Source organism: Thamnophis sirtalis, unplaced genomic scaffold, assembly GCF_051295495.1.
Source record: "Thamnophis sirtalis isolate CommonGarterSnake01/CBP01778 unplaced genomic scaffold, rThaSir2_p1.2 scaffold_1, whole genome shotgun sequence".
Taxonomy (NCBI): domain Eukaryota; kingdom Metazoa; phylum Chordata; class Lepidosauria; order Squamata; family Natricidae; genus Thamnophis; species Thamnophis sirtalis.
The window spans coordinates 17,746,057-17,766,224 of record NW_028261381.1 but is presented as its reverse complement, the minus strand read 5'-3'; the positions used below and the strand labels follow the sequence as shown (position 1 = coordinate 17,766,224).

At 41.3% G+C, this 20,168-nt stretch overlaps 2 protein-coding genes across 10 annotated transcripts in view; both read right to left on the bottom strand.

Moving 5' to 3' along the window:
- Positions 1-7,779, bottom strand: part of FRZB (frizzled related protein) — a 42,501-nt gene extending 34,722 nt beyond the window's left edge. Inside the window, exon 1 of one of the 2 annotated variants that reach the window (XM_087708216.1) lies at positions 6,876-7,779. In XM_087708216.1, the coding sequence (XP_087564342.1) occupies positions 6,876-7,377 (502 nt within the window). In that variant the 5' untranslated portion in view covers positions 7,378-7,779. The remainder of the gene's footprint in view (positions 1-6,875) is intronic. The other variant, XM_087708210.1, reaches the window with a different exon arrangement.
- A 7,624-nt stretch (positions 7,780-15,403) lies between these two features.
- Positions 15,404-20,168, bottom strand: part of NCKAP1 (NCK associated protein 1) — a 71,228-nt gene continuing 66,463 nt past the window's right edge. For 4 of the 8 annotated variants that reach the window (XM_087708161.1, XM_087708165.1, XM_087708172.1 and 1 more), the window contains 5 exons: positions 19,917-20,034; positions 18,901-19,017; positions 18,281-18,390; positions 17,608-17,697; positions 15,404-16,344 (listed from right to left, as the gene is read on the bottom strand). In XM_087708161.1, the coding sequence (XP_087564287.1) occupies positions 16,228-16,344; positions 17,608-17,697; positions 18,281-18,390; positions 18,901-19,017; positions 19,917-20,034 (552 nt within the window). In that variant the 3' untranslated portion in view covers positions 15,404-16,227. The remainder of the gene's footprint in view (positions 16,345-17,607; positions 17,698-18,280; positions 18,391-18,900; positions 19,018-19,916; positions 20,035-20,168) is intronic. The other 4 variants (XM_087708179.1, XM_087708190.1, XM_087708195.1 and 1 more) reach the window with 1 other exon arrangement.

Here is a 20,168-nt window from a genome sequence, read left to right as displayed (position 1 = left end):
CCCCAATTGTCTCAGCTGAGCCAGAAGAGACAGGTTCAGCTCTGAGGTGGAATTAAAAAGGTACAGTTAGGAACACACTGTCCAGGTTGTACGATGTACTTTTAGAAAGCCACAAGAGACAGCAAACCTATCTTCATATATATACCTTCCTTTCTTAGAAAGACTCTTCTAACTCTATTTTTTTTATTTATTTAGTTTGTCACTCATGTGCAAGATGACAGGAATAAGAACACAGGAAATGGGTACAAATAAATGGGGACAGTAGGGCAGGGACATTAGGCACACTGGTGTGTGTGTGTGTGTGTGTGTGTGTGTGTGTGTGTGTGTGTACTGTATTTTTCAGAGTATAAGACGCACCGGAGTATAAGACACACCAAAATTTTGAAGAGGCAAATTTAAAAAAAAAAAAGTTTTTGCACTCTGCAGATCTCCCCAAAATGGCCCATTTTTCTCAAAAATGGCCTGTTTTTTCCTCAAAAAAGGGCATGAATAGCCTTTAGGTTGTAGAGTGGTCCTGGGGGATGGGGCCTCCAAAAAACGAGACCCATTTTTTGTCAAAAAGGAGGCATGCATAGCCTTTAGGAGGCTTTCAGAGTGCTCCTGGGGGCTGGGGGGTAATTGAGGGGGTTATTGAGCAAAAATATGGCTCTTTTTTACTCATTTCTGCCCTCCCCAGCCCCCAGGAGAACTCTGAAAGCCTCCTAAAGGCTATGCACATCCATTTTTGTGAAGGGGGCGGTGTTTTGTAAGGCAAAAAATGCTGTATTCAGTGTATAAGATGCACCCAGATTTTCAGCCTCTTTTTTGAGGGAAAAAGGTGCGTCTTATACTCCGAAAAATATGGTATGTATATAGATACGGTGTGTGTGTGTGTGTGTATGTGTATATATATATGTTTGTGTGTGTGTGTGTGTGTGTGTATGTATGTATGCATAAATGTATATGTATAATACACATATTATATGTGTGTGTGTGTGTGTGTGTGTGTGTGTGTGTGTGTGTGTGTGTGTGTGTGTAGTATTTGTGCTGATAAATAAATAAAGGGATGGTCTCTTGTGATGAGCCGATGGACAGAGAATGGAAGCAGTTAGCTTCCTCCCATAATTGGGGCATACCAGGGGTTGTGACTTAGACACACACACACACACACACACACACAGACACACACACAGACACACACATATAATATTATGCTCTACTGTTTCAATTCATAAACTGGCCTAAATTTTCAAATGAATCTCAACTTTCTGGTGCCCAGAGGATGTCCAGAATAGTTCCCAACCATTCCAAAACCTGGCTTCATGGAAAAGCAAACCTCTGCATTTAACCATGAACTCAATCAAAGAGTGAAACTGAGGACATAGTCAACAAAGCCTGAAATCTGGCAAGTACTTAGCAAGCCAAATGTCAAGCCAATACAGACAACTTCCTTAGTCCCTGTAAAATGGTCACTAGAACACTTTTGGGGCATTTATTCTGTGCATTATGCAGTTTTTCCATCTTAATTCAGAATGCTCTAGCCTTACAAGGGTAATGCTTGTGACTTTTCAAATTCAGCAATTTTCCTCCATTCCTGAATTAGAAAATCCTTTTTAAAAAAACACACACACACAATTTTTAGGTTTCACAAAAATGGTACAGAGGCATATTTGAACTGCCCAGGATTGCTTGATCCTGCTCTAGAGCCAAGCATCCCTGGCAAATTACATGGATAAGTCCCTGCAGTTTTCTTATATAAAAAAACATATAAAAAAAAAGTTTGCCATTGCTTTCTTTCTTGGGATGAGAAAGAATGACTGGTCCATGTTTTACCAATTAACTTCTATGTCTAAGACAGGATTAGAACTTGAATTTCCTCACTCTTCATCCAGCATCTTAACCACTAGAGTCTAGACCCATGATGATGAACCTATGGCATTGCCCCTCTCTTCAGGTATGCAATCCATCGCCCCAGCCCAGCTCTACCGCGCATGAACCTTCCTGCTGGCCAGCTGGTCTTCGTGTCTCTGCCGCGCATGCACAGAGTGCGCTCGCATTGCATTTTGGAGGCTCATGCAGTGCCCCCACACCCCGTTTTGGTTTCCAGGTTGGTGCAGGAGGTCTTCCGCGGGAGGAAACACATGCACAGGCGTGTGGCGCAAGCAGGGAGCACAGGGAGCGGGGAGCATATACATTGCATTATGGGTGTTTCGGCATGCGACGACCAAAAGGTTAGCCATCACCGGTCTAGACCAAGCTGGGCTTTGCTATGCTTATAGATATATCTTTATGCTCAGCTGTCTTATTTGAAAAGTATGCATGCTTTTGCCAGAGCCTCTGTCAACTCATGTGGCTTTCAAGCAATTCCTCATCAGGTTAAGGATGTAGATCCTATAAAGCAGTGGTCTCCAACCTTGGCAACTTTAAGACCTGTGGACTTCAACTCCCAGAGTTCCTCAGCCAGCTTTGCTTTGCTGGCTGAGGAACTCTGGGAGTTGAAGTCCACAAGTCTTAAAGTTGCCAAGGTTGGAGACCACTGCTAGAGAGCCCCAGATGTTGTTGAACATCAACTTCCATTGCCTTTCAAGATGAGAGCTTGTAATTCAGTAATACAGGTAGCCCTTGTTCATTTAGTGACCAAAGTTAACGACGTCAGTGAAAAAAGTGATTGATTTATGACCAATTTTTCACACAACTTTTGTAGCATCCGCATGGAGATGTGATCAAAATTCAGGCAGTTGGCAACTGGCTCACATTTACGACAATTGCAGTGTCCCGGGATCATGTGATCACCTTTTGCAACTCCCTGAACAAGCAAAGCCAATGGGTAAACCAGATTCGCTTAGCAAGCGTGTGACTAACTTAACAACTGCAATGATTTACTGTGTCAAGGAAGGTCATAAACTGAGGCAAAACTCACTTAACAAATGTCTCGCCTAGCAACATAAATTTTGGGCTCAATTGTGGCCGTAAGTTGAGGACTACCTGTATATGAGAGATTATGAGTTTCTCCACCTTTTCAGTAGGGGAAGGGTTTCCACTCATTGGAAATTTTGGGAAATGGCAGGATACACCAGAAACTGCATCGCAGAAACCTTAAGCAAAGCAAACATACTACAGTGCCAGCTAATACAAACAATCTTGGTTTTGAGTATACTTTGCAGTTGAAGGCTTCCATTTAATTTCATTGCTCCAAGACGTAAAGGAATTTTAAGGGTCATCTGCCAATACCACCACCTGGTGAGTTCCACAGCCAAAAGACTATCAGCATAAGAAGGATCTCACCAAAGAGAATTTTCCCCCGCTAAGGGACGTTCTGTATTCTGGATTTCATGACTGCTTGTTATAACCTTGCATCATGGAAATTTAAACATCCTGGAGAAATGCAAGGGGAAGAGTTACACCAATGAGTAGCCAATCCTAAATCACTGATCAAGATTTGCCAATGGAATTTCTCAGATCTGTCATTTAATTGTGGTAGGCTCTACCTATAGCAGACACAGGTCAGTACCCTCCTGGTTTTCTTACTAAGTCTATATGGTAAGTTAATAATTGGTCACAAAAAGCTACCTTTGGATTCCAATACACATTTCTCTTGGGAGTCTCAAACACTCTCATAGCCTCTGAGCACAAATCACCAACTGTTTCCTAATCTTTATTCCATTTTCAAAGGGAATAATATTATGTTGACATGGAAATGGACAAGATGGAGATGGTTTATGGGGATTGGCACACAGATCTGAGACACTTCCACAAGATTAGGTTGCAAACCAAGAATTATATGCATAAACATCCTCTCATAAAAAATTAAGTAACCCATAAATTTGTGTAGTGGAAACCTTTAAAACCTGTTCATTTAACTCTACCATGTAAAGGAAGTTTTATTTCCTTTTTAATAAATGCACTCATGTGCAATATTCTACTTTATACCCTTTGAACAATTATCCATTCATCTTTATTTAAAATGCTTATATTTCCTTTACATTGCTCTGTAATTCCAGGTAGGATGTGTTAACATATTTTTCATGCAATTTAAAATATAATCGATGATGATGGTGATGATGATAATGATGATGATGATGTTTTTTGTGTGTATGTGCTTTTGAGTCATCACTGACTTCCAGCAACTGCCAAGGCTAATCTCTATATTTTTCATGGCAAGATTTTCAGAAGTGATTTGTTCTTGCCTTCTTTTTAGGGCTAAGAGATAGTGACTGGCCCAAGATTACCCAGCTGGTTTCATGACCAAGATGGGACTAGAACTGCATCCTAACTAATGCAGGATTTTCCAACTCTGGCAATTTTAAAACACATGGACTTCAACTCCCAGTTGTCCATGCACCCTAAAATTGCCAAGATTGGAAAACCCTATTTTAATGGAACATACATACATACATACATACATACATACATACATACATACATACATACAAGACAATATCTGTGAAATGGCATGTGTAGCTGAGAATTTTGTGCAGCCACCTGATTTACAAAGTGGCCAAGAGGTATGTGTGCCTTTATTCTAATTCCATTGTGCAGTCACCTCTTCACAGGTATGCAGTTTCCCTGGCTTTAACTAGAATCCAAGGAAAAACAGGTAGAACCCATTCCATCTATGGAACTTCTTCAGAAGGAGAAGTGTGAGTAGCAAGGAAAGCCGCAGAAAGATGGAGAATCTTAAAACAGAATCCAGCCATTTCATTTTTCTGGTATCTTTAGCTCTAGCATTTTCCAGAACCACTGCCAAACTAAATTCAAAAGAAAACATACAAGATCCTAATAATAAATTAGAAAGTTGCAAAACTTTTTGCAAAGAATTAACTTTGGGGAAACTGATTTTAGTGATAGCCACACAGCAAAGGAAAACTAGGATCCTTAGTGAGAGTCACAGCTGGTAATCAGGTGCTGATTTAGAGATTTCTTTTCATAGAAAACTTCAATTGGCTTCAATGTTAAGCAAATATTCAGTTTACATATAAGACCTAAGTCCATCCAACAGAAAAGAAACCTGCATGGGAAAGCAACAGTGTCTACAATTGTGGACAAATTATCAAGTGTCCTAGATTTATTTATTTTCCAGGGGACTTAGAGAAGACAACTCCACTAAAGCTAGTACTATCTTCCCTTCCTTTCCCTTCCCTTCCTAAATACATTTTTGTAACATTTTGAATGAACCAAGAAAAAGCTAACAAACATTTTTAGCTGATCACAAAGAAAGTATTGCCTGAGTCCAAAGACTAAGATTTTTCTTGCAAAATTGCTTTTCTTTTCTTGCTATGCAAGTTTTACAATAACTCAGATGGAGAACAGAATATGAGACATTAGAGGAAGTTGCAGGCTTTTTAAGGGGCTGGGGAAGCTATGATTACGGAATGGAAAGGCAATGAGGGAATCAGGTCAGAAGACCTGGTTTGCTGGAATTGGGGTTTACCAACATCAGATAAAGCAAGTTATCATGGTTACACACTGGAAAATGGGGATACATCCAAGAAAATTAAAGGAACTTAATTGCTTTAATTGCTGGTGGAGCCAACCCTCATTAGGCAGCAACATCTGGGGACCATGGGTTCCTCATCTCTGTTGAGATGGATCAGGCATGATCGATAAGGATTTGAAAAGTAGATTAATCATCATTAAGTTCATTTTCCAAACCAGAGATTTACAAAATAAATTGGTTCCACCACAAATGCGCAAACGACAAAAGCGCGCCTGACTAAACCGCGGTGACAAAACCGCACCGACAAAACCACGCCGACGAATGAGCGCTGAAGCGCGCCGACAACAGCATGCCGACAGAAGCGCGCTGTAACCTAACCCTAAAAATAACCCTAAACCTAACCCTAAACCTAACCCTAAACCTAACCCTAAACCTTAACTTAAATCGCGCTTCTGTCAGCGCGCTGTTGTCGGCGCGCTGTTGTCGGCGCGCTTTTGACATCGCGGTTTTAGCGCCGCGCTTTTGTCGGCGCGCTTTTGATGTTCGCGCTTTTGTCAGGTCACGAATAAATCAGCATCATCTTGGCTACACAAAGGTACAAGGATGGTTAGAGGATTATAAACGACTAGGAAGGAATTGGCTTACTTTTTACACAGATCAAAAAGTTTGATAGGCAAGGTTGGAACTCAAGGGATTGCCCCAGCAAGATATTGCTGCTTAAATTGTGGGCAAATCTAGACAATAAGACCTGGACATATGAAAGAAGTGGGAAAGTTTATGTACAATCAAGGAAAAGATGGGTAATTGAGGAAAGAAGACAAGGATCGACTGACAGTGAATGTGTGGGTGTGTGGGCTAAGGCAGGAAAGGCCAGCAGATTTGAGACAATGGTTGTTTAGTGGAGGAGAAATTCTACAGGTTCTTTTAGGAAGAAGAAACCCTGAGCTATTTATTTCCCCCTTCCCCCCTCCTCCTCAGTGGAGTGGTTCACACGCCTCAACACAGTGATTCTGGTTTCTCCACCTCCCCACCCCAATTTCATTTGTCCAAGGGGCCTCTAGGCCAGGGGCCATCAACCTTTCGGACCTCAGGGACCACTAAATAATTTTAAATCCCGTGGTCCACTAACATGAATTTCTTTTAAAAAGATAAATAGTATTTAGTGCAATATAAAAAAAATGCAAATAATTTTTCTGGAGACCCCCAAAAATTTCCTGTGGATCACCAATGGTCCATGCCGGACCACTGGCTGGTGACCACTGCTCTACCCAAGGTGATGGTGGAGGAGTTTTAAGGAAAATGTGCGATTCTGAACTTGGGAGACTCCAGAAAATATCTAGAAAAGGTCCCAGTTCTAGCCAGGCTTAGAGAGATGGAAGGGAAACGTCAGAAAGGAGTAGAAGGAGCAGGGCCAGGGCTCCCAGGATGGTGGCTGGGGAGGGAACCCAAGGCGACTCACCGGATCCTTCGGCTGTGACGATCGCCTCAGGGGAAATGCAGACCCCTCGGTCGTAGACCGGCAGCTCGTCGCAGGCCAGGCTATCCGGCCAGGCGTGGCCGTACTTGACGAGGACCGGTTCACAACCAGCCCGGGCCCTCTCGCAGACTGACTTGCAAGGCTTGATGGGCTCGTGCTGGAAGTCGAGGGTGCAGATGGGCGCGTACATGGCGCAGAGGAAGAAGAGCAGGTCCGAGCTGCAGTGGATGCCCAGCAAGCCTTCGAACTGCTCCATGGCCAGGATGGCGTTGGCTTGCGTGCTGTGGTGCAGGTGGTTGGGCATCTTGGTCATATTCCAGGGCAGAGACTTGCACAGAGGGATGCGCACCGGCTCGCAAGCCGCGCCCCGCGCCAGAGGCGCCCAGGAAGCCAGCAGCCCAGCCAGGGCAAGCAGCAGAGTGGACGGAGGCAGAAGCAGCAGCATCTTCCCGCAGCCCAGAGGCATCATCCTCTGCTCCCCCATCCCGCTTCGAAAGCCCGCTTTCTTCCCGGAGGCGGCTGGATTTCCTTTCTCCGGCCGCCCAACTGCTCGGGGATCCTCTCTGGGCGACTCCTACAAATAGTCTGGCCGCGGCGGGGGCGTGCCGAGAGCCGGCAGGGCAGCCTCTCTCCCAAACTCTTCGCGCACAGCCCGGGCGGGGAGCGAGGTCGCGATCCGCCCCACTCCCCAACCTCTTCCAGGCTTCCTTTGCGTCCGCTGAAGGGATCCCGCTCGGGCAGAAAGAAAGGGAGCAGCAGCGGGCTAAGGGACGCCGAGGGAAAGGAGTTGCACTGCGGGGGCGGGAGAGGCGCGAAGTCGACAAGTTCCTTGAGGGAGAAAGAGAAGCGCAAGCGCCTGCCGCTGAGCGACCTCAGGGTCCGAGCCCAGGCTTCGCTGGTGGGTGACTGTGGATCGCGCCGCTGCTTTTTCACGCTCTCCCCCCCCCCACCTACCTCCTCCCAGGCCGGAGAGCCCCACCTCCCTTCTCCAGCCGCACCCGCACCCACCCAGCCTTTCCCGGCTCCCTCCCTTTTCCCTGGGAGGCTCGGAGGAGAGACGGGCGACCTGACCTGAGGCTGCCTCGGCTTCCCTCCCGCCCCTTTTCTGTTTATCCATCTGGAAAGCGGCTGCCTCTTTCGCTCGCTTTGCGCCGGTGGTTTTTTTTTGGGGGGGGGGGAGCTTCTGATTCTGCCTGTAAATGAGCCGTTGGGGGGGACAGTCCCCTCCCCGCTCCAGACTGAGATTCGTCCCCCCCCCCCCCCGACCCTTAACTGGCAACTTGGTTTAGGAAAAGCAGCACCTTAATCCTCCCGCTCCTCTCTCTGAACCCAGCCTTAAATTCCTCAGGGAGTTAAGCGGGGGGGGGGGAAGATAACGAGGACTCGGCATTCTTTTCCTTTCTAGTTTTTCTTTTTACCACTTTCTGCTTCTTTTCCCTTCTTTTTCCCCAACAGTAGAAGCGGCTCATAAGAGTTTGCCTTAAAAGTCCCCCCCAAACCTGATTGTGGATCGATTAACGTTGAAAGTTAAAGAAGACTCGAAATATTATAGGACATGGAATCAATGGTTAAGAGACAAGAGGTAGAAATGAGAGGGAAGTTGACGAATGTCAATAATTGTTAAGTTTGGAAAACGAAGATATATAAAACTATGGATATAATATGGAAAAATTGTAAATAAGCGAATGTAGGTAGAAATTTAGTTAAAGCTCTCTTTTTCTTTTGGTGGTATTAATTTCTGTTAATATAGTATTGTTATAGTTATTAGCTTGTATGTTAAGATTTACTATTGATTTTTCTTTGGCTTTGCTTTATTTGTAATTGTTATCCTAACATGGCAGTCTTTTTAATTTTTAAAAAAAGTCCCCCAAACCTGCCCTCTTTTGTCTTTTAATAAAGATCATTTTAGTTTGTCCTGGCTCCCCCCCCCCTCCATCCACAACCCCTCCCCCCAAAATCTTTGGGGAAAACTTTCACTTAGTGGCTAAAGGCAGCTCTTTCCACATGGATCCAGATGCTTTTGATCTTCAGGAACAAATAAAAAGCAGACCTTCTCCCCTTGCTGCCACCTCGGCCCTTCTCTCCCACCCTTGGACCCCCCCCTTCATTTCCTACCGATCTGGGGGGGGGCACGGCAGACACAGGCCAAAGCACACCCTCCCACCAAATAGAAGGTGGAAACCAACCAAGGAGGGCAGCAGAACTCTGCAAAAAGCAGCCTAACAGGAAATCACCTTTGCTCCCTATCCCTCAACTATGCTTTTGTTTTCACCCTCTCCTTTAACTCAACCAAGAGAGATGAAAATGGAAAGGAAACTTGCCTTAGCCACCTCTCCCAGGGCATTCCTGCGCCCCCACTTGGTTAGAAGGAACAGTTACAAAGAATTGTGAATGAGGGTCAGCCCTATCTTGGTCCCGGTGTTTAATCATGGCTTAAGGTGGTTTCCTGTATGGCTGTGGTACAAAAACTGTAAGTTGTACTCAGCCCTCTGCTTTTTCCAGTGGCATTTTTATAATTCTACAATGGGAGCAATTAGGCAATCATCCTCCTGATTGCTTTAGATCAGGGGTGTCAAACTTGATTTCATTGAGGGCCACATCAGGTTTGTGTTTGACCCCTGGGCCAGGGGGGGCGTGGCCAGTGTGTGTGTGTGTGGCCAGCTCTATGTCGCTCGTGTTGGGGCCCCCTGTGGTGGCCTGAGTGCTCTGCCAGTGAAAATGGGCTCCCGTGCTCCGTTCTCAGCTGCGAGGGCCTCCCGCAAACCTCTGCCAGTTCAAATGGAACTCAGGAGAGCTGCACTTGGATTTCACAAGCTCCGTTTTGGGCTGCAATGGCCTCCTGCAAACCTTTGCCAGTGAAAACGGAGCTCGGGAGGGCTGTGTGTAGCCCTCCCGAGCTCTGTTTTCACGAGCAGAGGCATTGCAAGCCAGTCCTTCACTGTTCCCAGGGCACCCCTGCTGGCCAGATCTGGCCCCCGGGCCTTGAGATTGACACCCCTGCTTTAGATTATTTTATGGCTTACTCTTGTTGCTGTACAGTTACCGCAGTTCATGGTTAAAGATGTGCAGGCTGATGCTGTATTTGTACCCATGCACACCCCAAAGCACCAGTTTGAATCCAAAGGGCTGCACAGTCCTAAAAGGTTAATCTTCAAGTTGAACTTGACTTCTGATGGACATGTCCAGGTTGTTTTCTTGGCAACAATAAAGTGGGTTCCCATTTGGAGTGTTTTTCAGATTTCAGAGTTTATAGTTTTCTGGTGCCTCCTATCTAAATACAAATCAGGTCAGACACTGGGTTTTTCAAGATCAGACAAGGTTAGCTAATTGCTACCAGGTTGGGAGGGGAGGGGGCTTTAACATGGGGATGTCATTTAAACTACTCATACAGCAGTAGTCAGAAGAGCATTGGGGGAAATTGGGAAGGGGGGGACAGGACAGGATATCTATGTCAGGAATATAGTCTCATTTTCCTTGGAGTTTGTGTGAAATAAGCTTCGGGTGATATTCCTGCTTTCTAGTAAATTTAGGCAGTCTGTGGCTATTCATTATAGGCAGTTATTGGCCAAACATTGTGAGATGCTCATGTTTTATAACAAGCAATAGCTAGGTACTATCTGCTAAGAAGAATGAGTCCTTTCCTTTACTCACTCACTCCATCTTTTAAAAAGAGCTGCCCGCTATGCTATCCCAACTGCATCAACTATCTTTCAGTCTCTGCCACTTCCCCACCCCTGTAGTCAGATGCCTAATTCTGGGTCCAAAAGGTAGATATTAATTAAGCTTCTGCTCCCCCCTTCCCAGTCCCCAGTTAAGTGTCTCCTTTATAGCTATTTCTTTATTAAATTTCAACAAGCATAAAAAAGCCCAACTGGTAAAAATGGGTGACTAGGCACTTATAAATAGGGAAAGAGGGACACATGAACAGGCAACCATTTACCTTATCTAACGTATGTATTACAAGGATACAATAGCAATAGCAATAGCAGTAGACTTATATACCGCTTCATAGGCCTTTCAGGCCTCTCTAAGCGGTTTACAGAGAGTCAGCATATTGCCCCCAACAATCTGGGTCCTCATTTTACCCACCTCGGAAGGATGGAAGGCTGAGTCAACCCTGAGCCGGTGAGATTTGAACCGCTGAACTGCTGATCTAGCAGTAGCCTGCAGTGCTGCATTTAACCACTGCGCCACCTTGGCTCTTACAGTGCTTGTATAAATGGAGGCATAGAATCAAAATCACGTGAAGTGTTAGTACCATTCTATAAAGCGTAAGGTAAGGCCGCACCTGGAATACGATATCCAGTTTTGCTCACCGCATTACAAAAAAGACGCTGAGATTCAAATTGCATTAGGCGTTTAATGAGCAACTTGCAAAAGGAACAAGGACAGGCTTGCAAGTTCATCGGGCATTTGCTTATGGATGTCATTGTAAAAAAACAATGGCAAAACAGATGGGCTTATTCATGGTTTCGTAATATTGGGAAAAAAATATCTGTGATAAGGTTTCTTAAATGATCACTTCGCAGGTTGATTCATTTAGTATGCAGCTTGAAATCATGAGCCACCAATGAAGATGTGGGTGCTGGTTTTTTTTTAAAACGCAGCTTGAGATTCCAGGATGGCTTTGATTTTTGTTTATTTTTATGTCAGTTATTACTGCCAAGAGCCCATCTTGTTCACATTATAAACATTGTGGGATAATTTTCATAGATTTCTAATAGGAGTTAAAAATGGGATAGCCCTTTGGGTGTAGAAGTGGACATTATGAGACATACACTTACAGGACCAATGAAACCAAACAATATATTGGAAAATATAAAACAATACTAGCATATACTATGACACAATAAAACAGACCAGCATTGATAACTGCTTAATAAATCCTGGGGGTGGGGGGAGGAATTCTGTGCAGCTTTCTAAAATTTGCAGAGCTCTCCAAGGACCCCAGAGCAGGTTGGCTTTCAGTTAAACCATAGATACAAATGAAATTACGGACATTTCATATATAAATATTCATGATACTCTGGTAGGGAAATTTAAAATGGCATCATGTGTAATTTGTTACAGGTGCAACCTTTGTGTAATGTAACTTAAGACAGTCGCAAAAAAATCTCCAAGGCCAAAAAGAAGGTCAAGTTGGAAATGATATGCAGCTGTTGTCAGCCTCCTTTTTCAATGGTACTTTTTTTTAAAAAGGTACACCAAAGATCTGCAGAATGTTTTCCTAGTTACTGTTTTCTGTACTGTGTATTGTATTGCAATAGTTGGAGCAAATAATCTATATTTGAATCTAATGGAAGATGTAATAAATGAAGCCTTTTATATGAAGGGCCAAGAACAATATTTATCTGGAAGATTTTTTGTTTCTATTAACCTTTTCCAATTAAAAAAAAAATATTTGGACTTGTGTCTCTGTATGCAGTGGAATAAAAATTCAGAATGAAATAAACTGGCTATCAAAACCCCAAGGGGGTTAACAATGTGAATCAACTGCATTTGATAAAATATTCTATTTCAATTTTAATTTCCTTGGAACTACTTCTGCAAAAGAAATAAGCTGAAGGTTTCCTTGAACATTGCCAAGGGTCAGTAATTGATCAAATAGTTTTTTCATAGTGATACAGTAAGATGGATTGCAACATCTTTGTTACTGTCATTGTATGCTCAATTGCTTAGGAAGAAAATGCATTGAGTTCAGAAACAAGGTTGTTTTCTGAATAGGTTTAAGTTACAGAAAGTTTAAAGTTCCTGAGCATTCGGACAATGGCACCAGTTACCTAGAGGAGCAACGGCCTGGGGCTTTTGACCAGAAGCCATTTGATCAGGACTGCCTCATTCTGAATCTTCGGTGTTAAATAGTCTTACTTTAAATGATTTGTACGATTCCCGTTTAACCTATAAAGTTCACAGGTTACTCTAAGTTACAATTGGTCAACTTCATATACCATTCAACTACACAATGCTTTATTTATAAGCCACAATGGCTGAATTCACATAATATAGTGAATAACCAAATTCTGACTTGCAAGGGGAGACCCTGTAATGGCCAATAGGAATAAACTTGAGGAACTCTGGATTGTCCACCCCATCAGCTATTGCGGAGATAAAATAATATCAATGCATGACGGAAGTCTTTTCTTTTTGCCAAGTCTTTTCCATTCCTATCAGAATGAGGGGAAGAATGTAGTAGGCTTTCTCAGTTTTATAGGCTATATTTGGGGGGAAACCCAAGACTGCATGGATTGTTGAATCATTGCTTTCATAACGAAGGCACAAAGTTCAGGACGTGTCACAGGGTTTACATATGAATTTATTAATGTGGGGACGGCTACCATTACAGTCACTCCATTATACTATAGAATGCAGTGTGAGCAATTGTAGGGATCACATGTCTGCAAGTTATAAGAATCACCTACCATTTACACCTATGTTTCCAAACTCTGCCCATTGCCTACCTTTCATCCTATACTTCACCTTATCAAACTTCCTCTCCAATCAACCTTTGCCTAGCTGGATACGTACTGGCTTAGTTCCTCATCTCAAAGTCCATGTTTCAGCTGGAAATTGTTTAGCAAGGTTAATTCAGTTCTTACATTGTTCATATTTATTATTCAACCCACAGGGGCATCTGCCTTTCTCTAGACTTCAAAGGTGTTTGTGACTGAATTTAAAAACCCTGGACAATATCTGACTTGTCAGTAGGATGGTAGAGAAATAGGAAATAACATGGAAAAGATGAAAGGAGAAGGGTGCAGATTTGGGGGAAGGCAGCTGTTTTGCATATACCAGTCTCCAGATTCATCTTCAGATACCAGGTAGTCCTCAACGTAGGACACAATTGAGCTCAAAAGTTCTGTTGCTGAGTGAGAAATTTGTTAAGACAGCTGGACACAGAAATGGAGGGCAACTGCAAGGGAAGGGATCCTTGCTTGAAAGTAAAACATGAGTTCTAATAGAAATTTCAAAGGGTTAAGAGCCATAAGGCTGTAAATGGGTTTTCAAAACAAAGCTTGAGATTTATGGGAATGTGCAACACTATAAAGTAGGTTAGTAGCAAAGGGGAGCACACAAACATCATGGTGATTGTTTTGTCACTAGCACCTAACTCAAACTATATAGTTTCCAAAAATAAGCCAATTTGTTTTTCTACCTGGGAGGAAAACCACAAATAACAAAATCACCTGCTGTGTTTTCACACTCTGTCTAATGCAGTATTAGTCCTGGTGGAGTGATAAAAATGAGCAGCTTTAATTAAGGACTCTGATCTTTCTTAATAACACAGTCCATTGTTTCATTACTTGAGCTGGATGAGGTTAACTTAAGACAAGGCTCATCCTTCTATATATCTCATCTTTAATATTTACTCTAGTTTGTAATTAACTCAACTGAGTATCTCTAATCTTTTTTTAAAAAGTACACATATTTGCATCTAAATTGTTGTTAAATGGTTGTTTGTTGTTAAATAGTTCTGTTTGCCAGCCTCTAAGGTATACTTAACTCATTGGTTTACTCTAACCCACAGTATGTACTTTCTATTAGTCTTGCAAAGTCAACATGACTTAAGGACTACGCCAGTGTGCTTCAACACCTCACATTTTCTACACAAGCTTTATCTTGCCTTTAATTATCAGCACCTAACACAATTTTGTTAACAAAATTGTTAATTCAACTTGAGCTTCATTTCCTATATCAGCAAAAGCCATTTTTGTAAGTAGCCAAAATGAATCAAATATGGAACTCAAAAGTATATGAGATGGGTGCCTAGATTTAATTCATAAATATATTTATAAATTTGAATTTTATACTTGCTTTATGTACTTTTTTTCATTTGATTGTTGTGCAGCAGCCAGATTTGATTCTGGAGACATAGGAGGCTATATAAACTTCAAAAAGCTAGGGAACCAGTCCAATTTTATGTGTTGAATTTTAGGAAAAATTCAAGAGCATAGGATTTCAGTAATATAATTCTTGGAATCTCTTAGATCCTTTTACCTATGCTCACACTGAATGGTCAAAATACTGTTGCAAATGTATGTCTGGGTTTGTTTTTTGTTTTGCATTTTTAAAGTGTTGGATTGTTCATGTGTGAACTAATGGTAAAGGATTGGCATAAACAACTGTTGGACTATATTATGATTATTATGCCAGGTATTCAAAAGTAACTGAAAAGTATATAAGCAAAAGTTAGGGGAAGTAGGGAATAGACTTTACGCTTCCTTTAGTTACAGTAAGGAAAATGCAGAGCAACCTGCAACGGTAGGTGTTTTTAATAGATTAAAAATATTCAAAAATTAAATTACTGTTCAATCAATAGTACTGTGATCATAGACTTTAGAGATGACAATAAGGGAAATGCAACTTGTATTGCTCTTTCTTCTGTAGATGTTAGAAACTAAAAATATATTCTATACAAAAATAGAGTTAAACATTAAAGAAATTCCTTGATGAAGATACATTAAAATTGTGTCAGTTCAGTCTAGCTTAGTATAAAATAGCAAAGTCACCAGCACATTTCAGTGTAGTGTTTATTGTATGTAATGGAAGATACACTTGAATTTCAAAAATTTAAAACATATAAAAAGTGGTTAAGGGCTAACATTTTATCAACATTTGATAAATGCATAAGAATGTTTATTATACAGGAGGTTACAATGTAGTGTTAATGCCAATGGGGCACCATGGACATTAGTCTTAAAAAATTTCACTATGTAGGCTTTGTACAAACAAAATCACTTTTTCTCATTTCAGATTGTATGGAGAAGATTGTTTAAGGATAAGCAATCCTATAACTTCTTTTTAAAATATTAGATAGCATCTGTCATTAATCTGAGTGAGTGTTTCAAAAAATAAAGTAAAAATGTTGTAGTTCACAGAAATGCACATCCAGATCTTATTTCTGATAAGAACAATAGGTACAGGTTGTAAATTCTCCCTATATGAAATAATTTACACACAGATGAAAACTAGGAACACTAAAATAATCACTAAATAGAGTTCTTCATGGAGATAAACAAGCCATTATGATTTCTGCATGATCAAATATGAAAAAACCCATAACTTCAGCATTTCTCTTTTGAACAGAATTGAGACTCAAAAAAGAAGAAAAAAAAAGAGGAATAATTTCAGCAAATGTGCAACCTAAAATCAGCCAAGCTTATATTGTAATACAACCATATTAAGAAACCACTGGTCAGAAATACAACTGCATTGGGAAAAAGTTTAGAATCCACAAAACTCTGCCAGGCCATAAAGTAAAAACAGCTCCACAGTTTACAAGTAAAACTGAGGCAACAGATAGACGTGCTTAATTGATCTCCAGATAAGTAGATATTCAGGCAGAGGATGTGACACTTTGCTTGTACACAGCATGGTATGCATTCCGTAGCAAGACGTATGGAAAGCAGGACTCCAGAAGATCCATAGTCAGGAAGGGAGACTCCTGCACAATCTAAGATAAAAGAAGAAATCAGTCACAATATCTGGACAAAGAGTAGAATTCAGGATGCTGGAAAAAATTATCTTCCTATATTTATGGACATCCCTACAGGTCTGCACACACCAAACACACACACAGTTCAGCTAAGGCGTCACTAGAAATTGCATTTTTGGAACAATCTCTTGACAATTCAAACTAGCTAGCTCCCAGTCTGTAAAGGCTGTAAACCAAATAGTTAATTAGCCTGCCCCTTCTGAATGCATTATAAATTACTCTCATTCATTGGGCTGAATGCCGAAAATATTCGTGATGATTCTGTGCACTTCTGTGAGATGAACCAAACAAGTTAGATGCAGAAATCACGTCACATTGCTAGCAGACTTTGACCAATAGGAAAGAATCGCAATGGCTAAACCTACTACTTTTCTTCTTATATTTTCCGAGCGACCACGACATCACAATAATAAAGTTACTTTCAGAAATGCACTTGATAATGGTCTATGTACTGCTGAGAAAATTTAAATGGGAAACTGCTGGAGTAAGAGACAACACAGAAGAGAAAGCAAAGACAGTATATAACCGTGTTGGCGAACCTCTGGCACATGTACTGGAAGTGGCATGCAGAGCAATTTAGCCTGGGATGCCTGGCCTCGCTGGCTCCTCTTCCACATTCCTGTGCACACATGCACTCTGGCCAGCTGGTCTTCAGGCGTGTGGGAGTGGTGAAACCTGGAAGAGCAATGTTCCTGCGTGCATGCGTATACCAGCACCCGAACATCTGGGTTTCCGTCATGCACATGCGCAATGGCCAGCTGTTTGTAGGGCCCGCACCTGCGCCGGAAACCAGAAGTTTGGGTGCTGGAATGCTGCTCTTCCAGGATTTGATGCTCTCGCATGCACCAAGATTCGATGCGCAGATGCGTGCTGGAATGCTGTTGTTCCGGGATTTGATGCTCCCACGTGCACAAAGCAAGGCTGTGTGCTCCAGATTTGATGGTTCTGTGTGCCATTTCCAGTACAGAGTGACATAAAAGGTTAGCCATCACTAGTATATAATATTGTGGGCTCCAGCTGTACTGAACTAACATAACACTCACAAAATCTGCAGCCAGTATATGTCCAATTTGAGACAAAAGTAGGAGGAAGAGGGCTGGAGTAGAAATTGTTTTAATAAGTTGAACTTGTTGAGCAATTATTTTTCTGTGCTCCACAACAATATCTCTCTGCCTACTTGCAAAACAGCTTAAAGGAACAATAGTTAGGATTAAAGCCTACCATGTCAAGAAGTAAATAAACAGATTCTCTGTTCCTTGTAGTGGTTTTGTCTGTCTCCTGGCCAATTTTTAGTAGACTGGAGGAGGCAAGCTGTAAGAATGCACAGATTAGAATTAGAATTCTTTATTGGTCAAGTGTGATTGGACACACACAAGGAATTTGTGCATACGCTCTCCGTGTACATATAAGCAACAAGTGATAAATCATGATCATATAATAAGTGATAAATTATAATCACATGTAACTTGATTAAACTTAAAACAAAATGAATTACAGTATTTTTAAGGCACACTATTTCATTCAGCAATGTCTGATACAAATACTATGTAAGGCTAATTATAATTTGCAATGCTAAAGAATGTAGCAAACATGGGGAATATATAGTAATGAGTAATAAAGAAATGAATGGGACTAATTGAAACACTAATTGCATTGTTTCATTTGAGTGCTCGGATCCCCGGAATAGATTAATTCAAATGAAATATAGTAAGCGAAGCAAAACATGAACATTCACTATAGCAACTATTATTATGTGCAACATCCCCCCTCCAATATTATCAGGGTTGATAACAAACATTGTAAATTAATCCCAGTATAGCTGCAAACTTTGCAAAATACAGATTAATTTCTGGAGCAGGTTATTTTGGAAAAAAATAATAATAATTGTACATACAGCCAAAAATTCTTTGAGACGATCTTCAATGCTTCCCTTGTGAATGGTAAATAAGGCTGCAGCAATCTGATTGATTGCTTTTGCCAGGCAATGGATATTGTTACAGTGACCTAGACAAGAAGACATTTGTATTATTTTATTCTTTTTTTTTTCCACACACACACACATTTCAATACTCTTTGAGATAATGCTCATTACTGTTTTTCACCTTAGAAATACTTCCTCTGCTGCAGGGGTCCCCAACACCCCCCCCCCCCCCGGCCATGGACCAGCATGCCAGAAACTGGGTGGCGCAAACAAATGAAACCCCACCCACAGGATGCAGATAGCACACAAAACCACACCCCCTCCAATCTGTGGAAAAATCTTGCTCCAGAGAAATGGTCCCTGGGGCCCAGAGGTTGGGGGACGCTGCACTACAGCTTAATATTTTCTAATCACCAATCTCTAAAAACCAAGTAGATTGAAGTAAGAGATTTACTTTTTGAAAAGTACCATTGTGAGGTTAAAATGACTTGTTATTCCACACCAAAATGTGACCACCAAGACCATAAATTGAAATCAATCGTTTCAACTGAATAGTTTAATGGATTCTCTCCATGAATTCCCACAAATATTACCTTCAATGGCAGGACTGTATTGAGACATCACATTACTAGCCAAAGTTGGTAAGGAGACTGCCACAAAGACCATCAGAAGGCAAGCAATTTTATATTCCTCCTCTGGACTAATATTTTCTGAAAATGAATTCAAATTAAAACAATAATTTATTGGGGGGGGGAGGAGGTTCCAGAAAGAAACACACCCTAGTTTAATCACCAAAAAGAAAGTTCAAGAAAAAAAAACCAAAGAAAAAAGAATTGCCATGACATTAATAATTTTAAAAAAGGATGCTAGAGCGGAGATCAGCGAAGTATATACCATATATAGTTCGTTAAAAGAAGAGATGAAGTTATTGAGAATTTGAAACTTAGGATAAGTTACGTATAAAATGTTTTTAAGGACCCATAATCATTTCAAATTGGTTCAAATGAAACCACATGACATTTTGTATCCTAGATACGTGCCAAGATAAGTAAACTTAAATCAACTTGGAAACAACAGCCAACGACTTTAATAGCCAGCCATCAACACCCCAATCAAAAACTAAAAAGTCACACACAACCAGGCGCCATATAAATTACCACACACAGAATAGTCCAAAGCACACACTCTGCTAGGAAGAAGTTCCCTGAGGATGGGCTCCAGTACGAGTCCAAAAGCTCAGAAGACTAAATCTCTGGTCCCGGTAACTGAACCAGATTGGATCCTGCAACATTATCCTGGGGCACATATACTTGCCTTCATTTGTGAAACTTAAATCAAGACCAAGCATTTAGTCACCTCCTCCAGCTACATGCATTCAGGTGGGAATATCTTTATGTCAGTTTTTCATTACTTCAATTTTTTTTACACAAATAAAGCATACAAATATAATAGCAATAATCTTGAAATATTTTATGCTGTAAATAGAATGTTGATTGAAAAGGAAAAAAACAAAACCTTTGTGTGCTCTAAAATAAAGGGAGATAAAATCAACAACAGTTGATTTCACAACAGTAAATGGCTGAATGCAGAAATGTCACACAACACTCACTATCCATGTGATTTATAATCTTGCCTGATTTTTGAGAAGAAAGAGCTACAACCAGGGCAGGATCTATTTCACATGGGAGTCCTGCAGCTGATGAGAGCTCATATACATTCATTGCAACCTGAAAAACAAAACACCACTGTAGAATGAAATATGTCACTAGACCATATGAAATTTCATTAGATTAAAAGCATAACTATGGAAAAGTGGAAAAACTAAAATAGCAATAGCAATAGCAGTTAGACTTATATACCG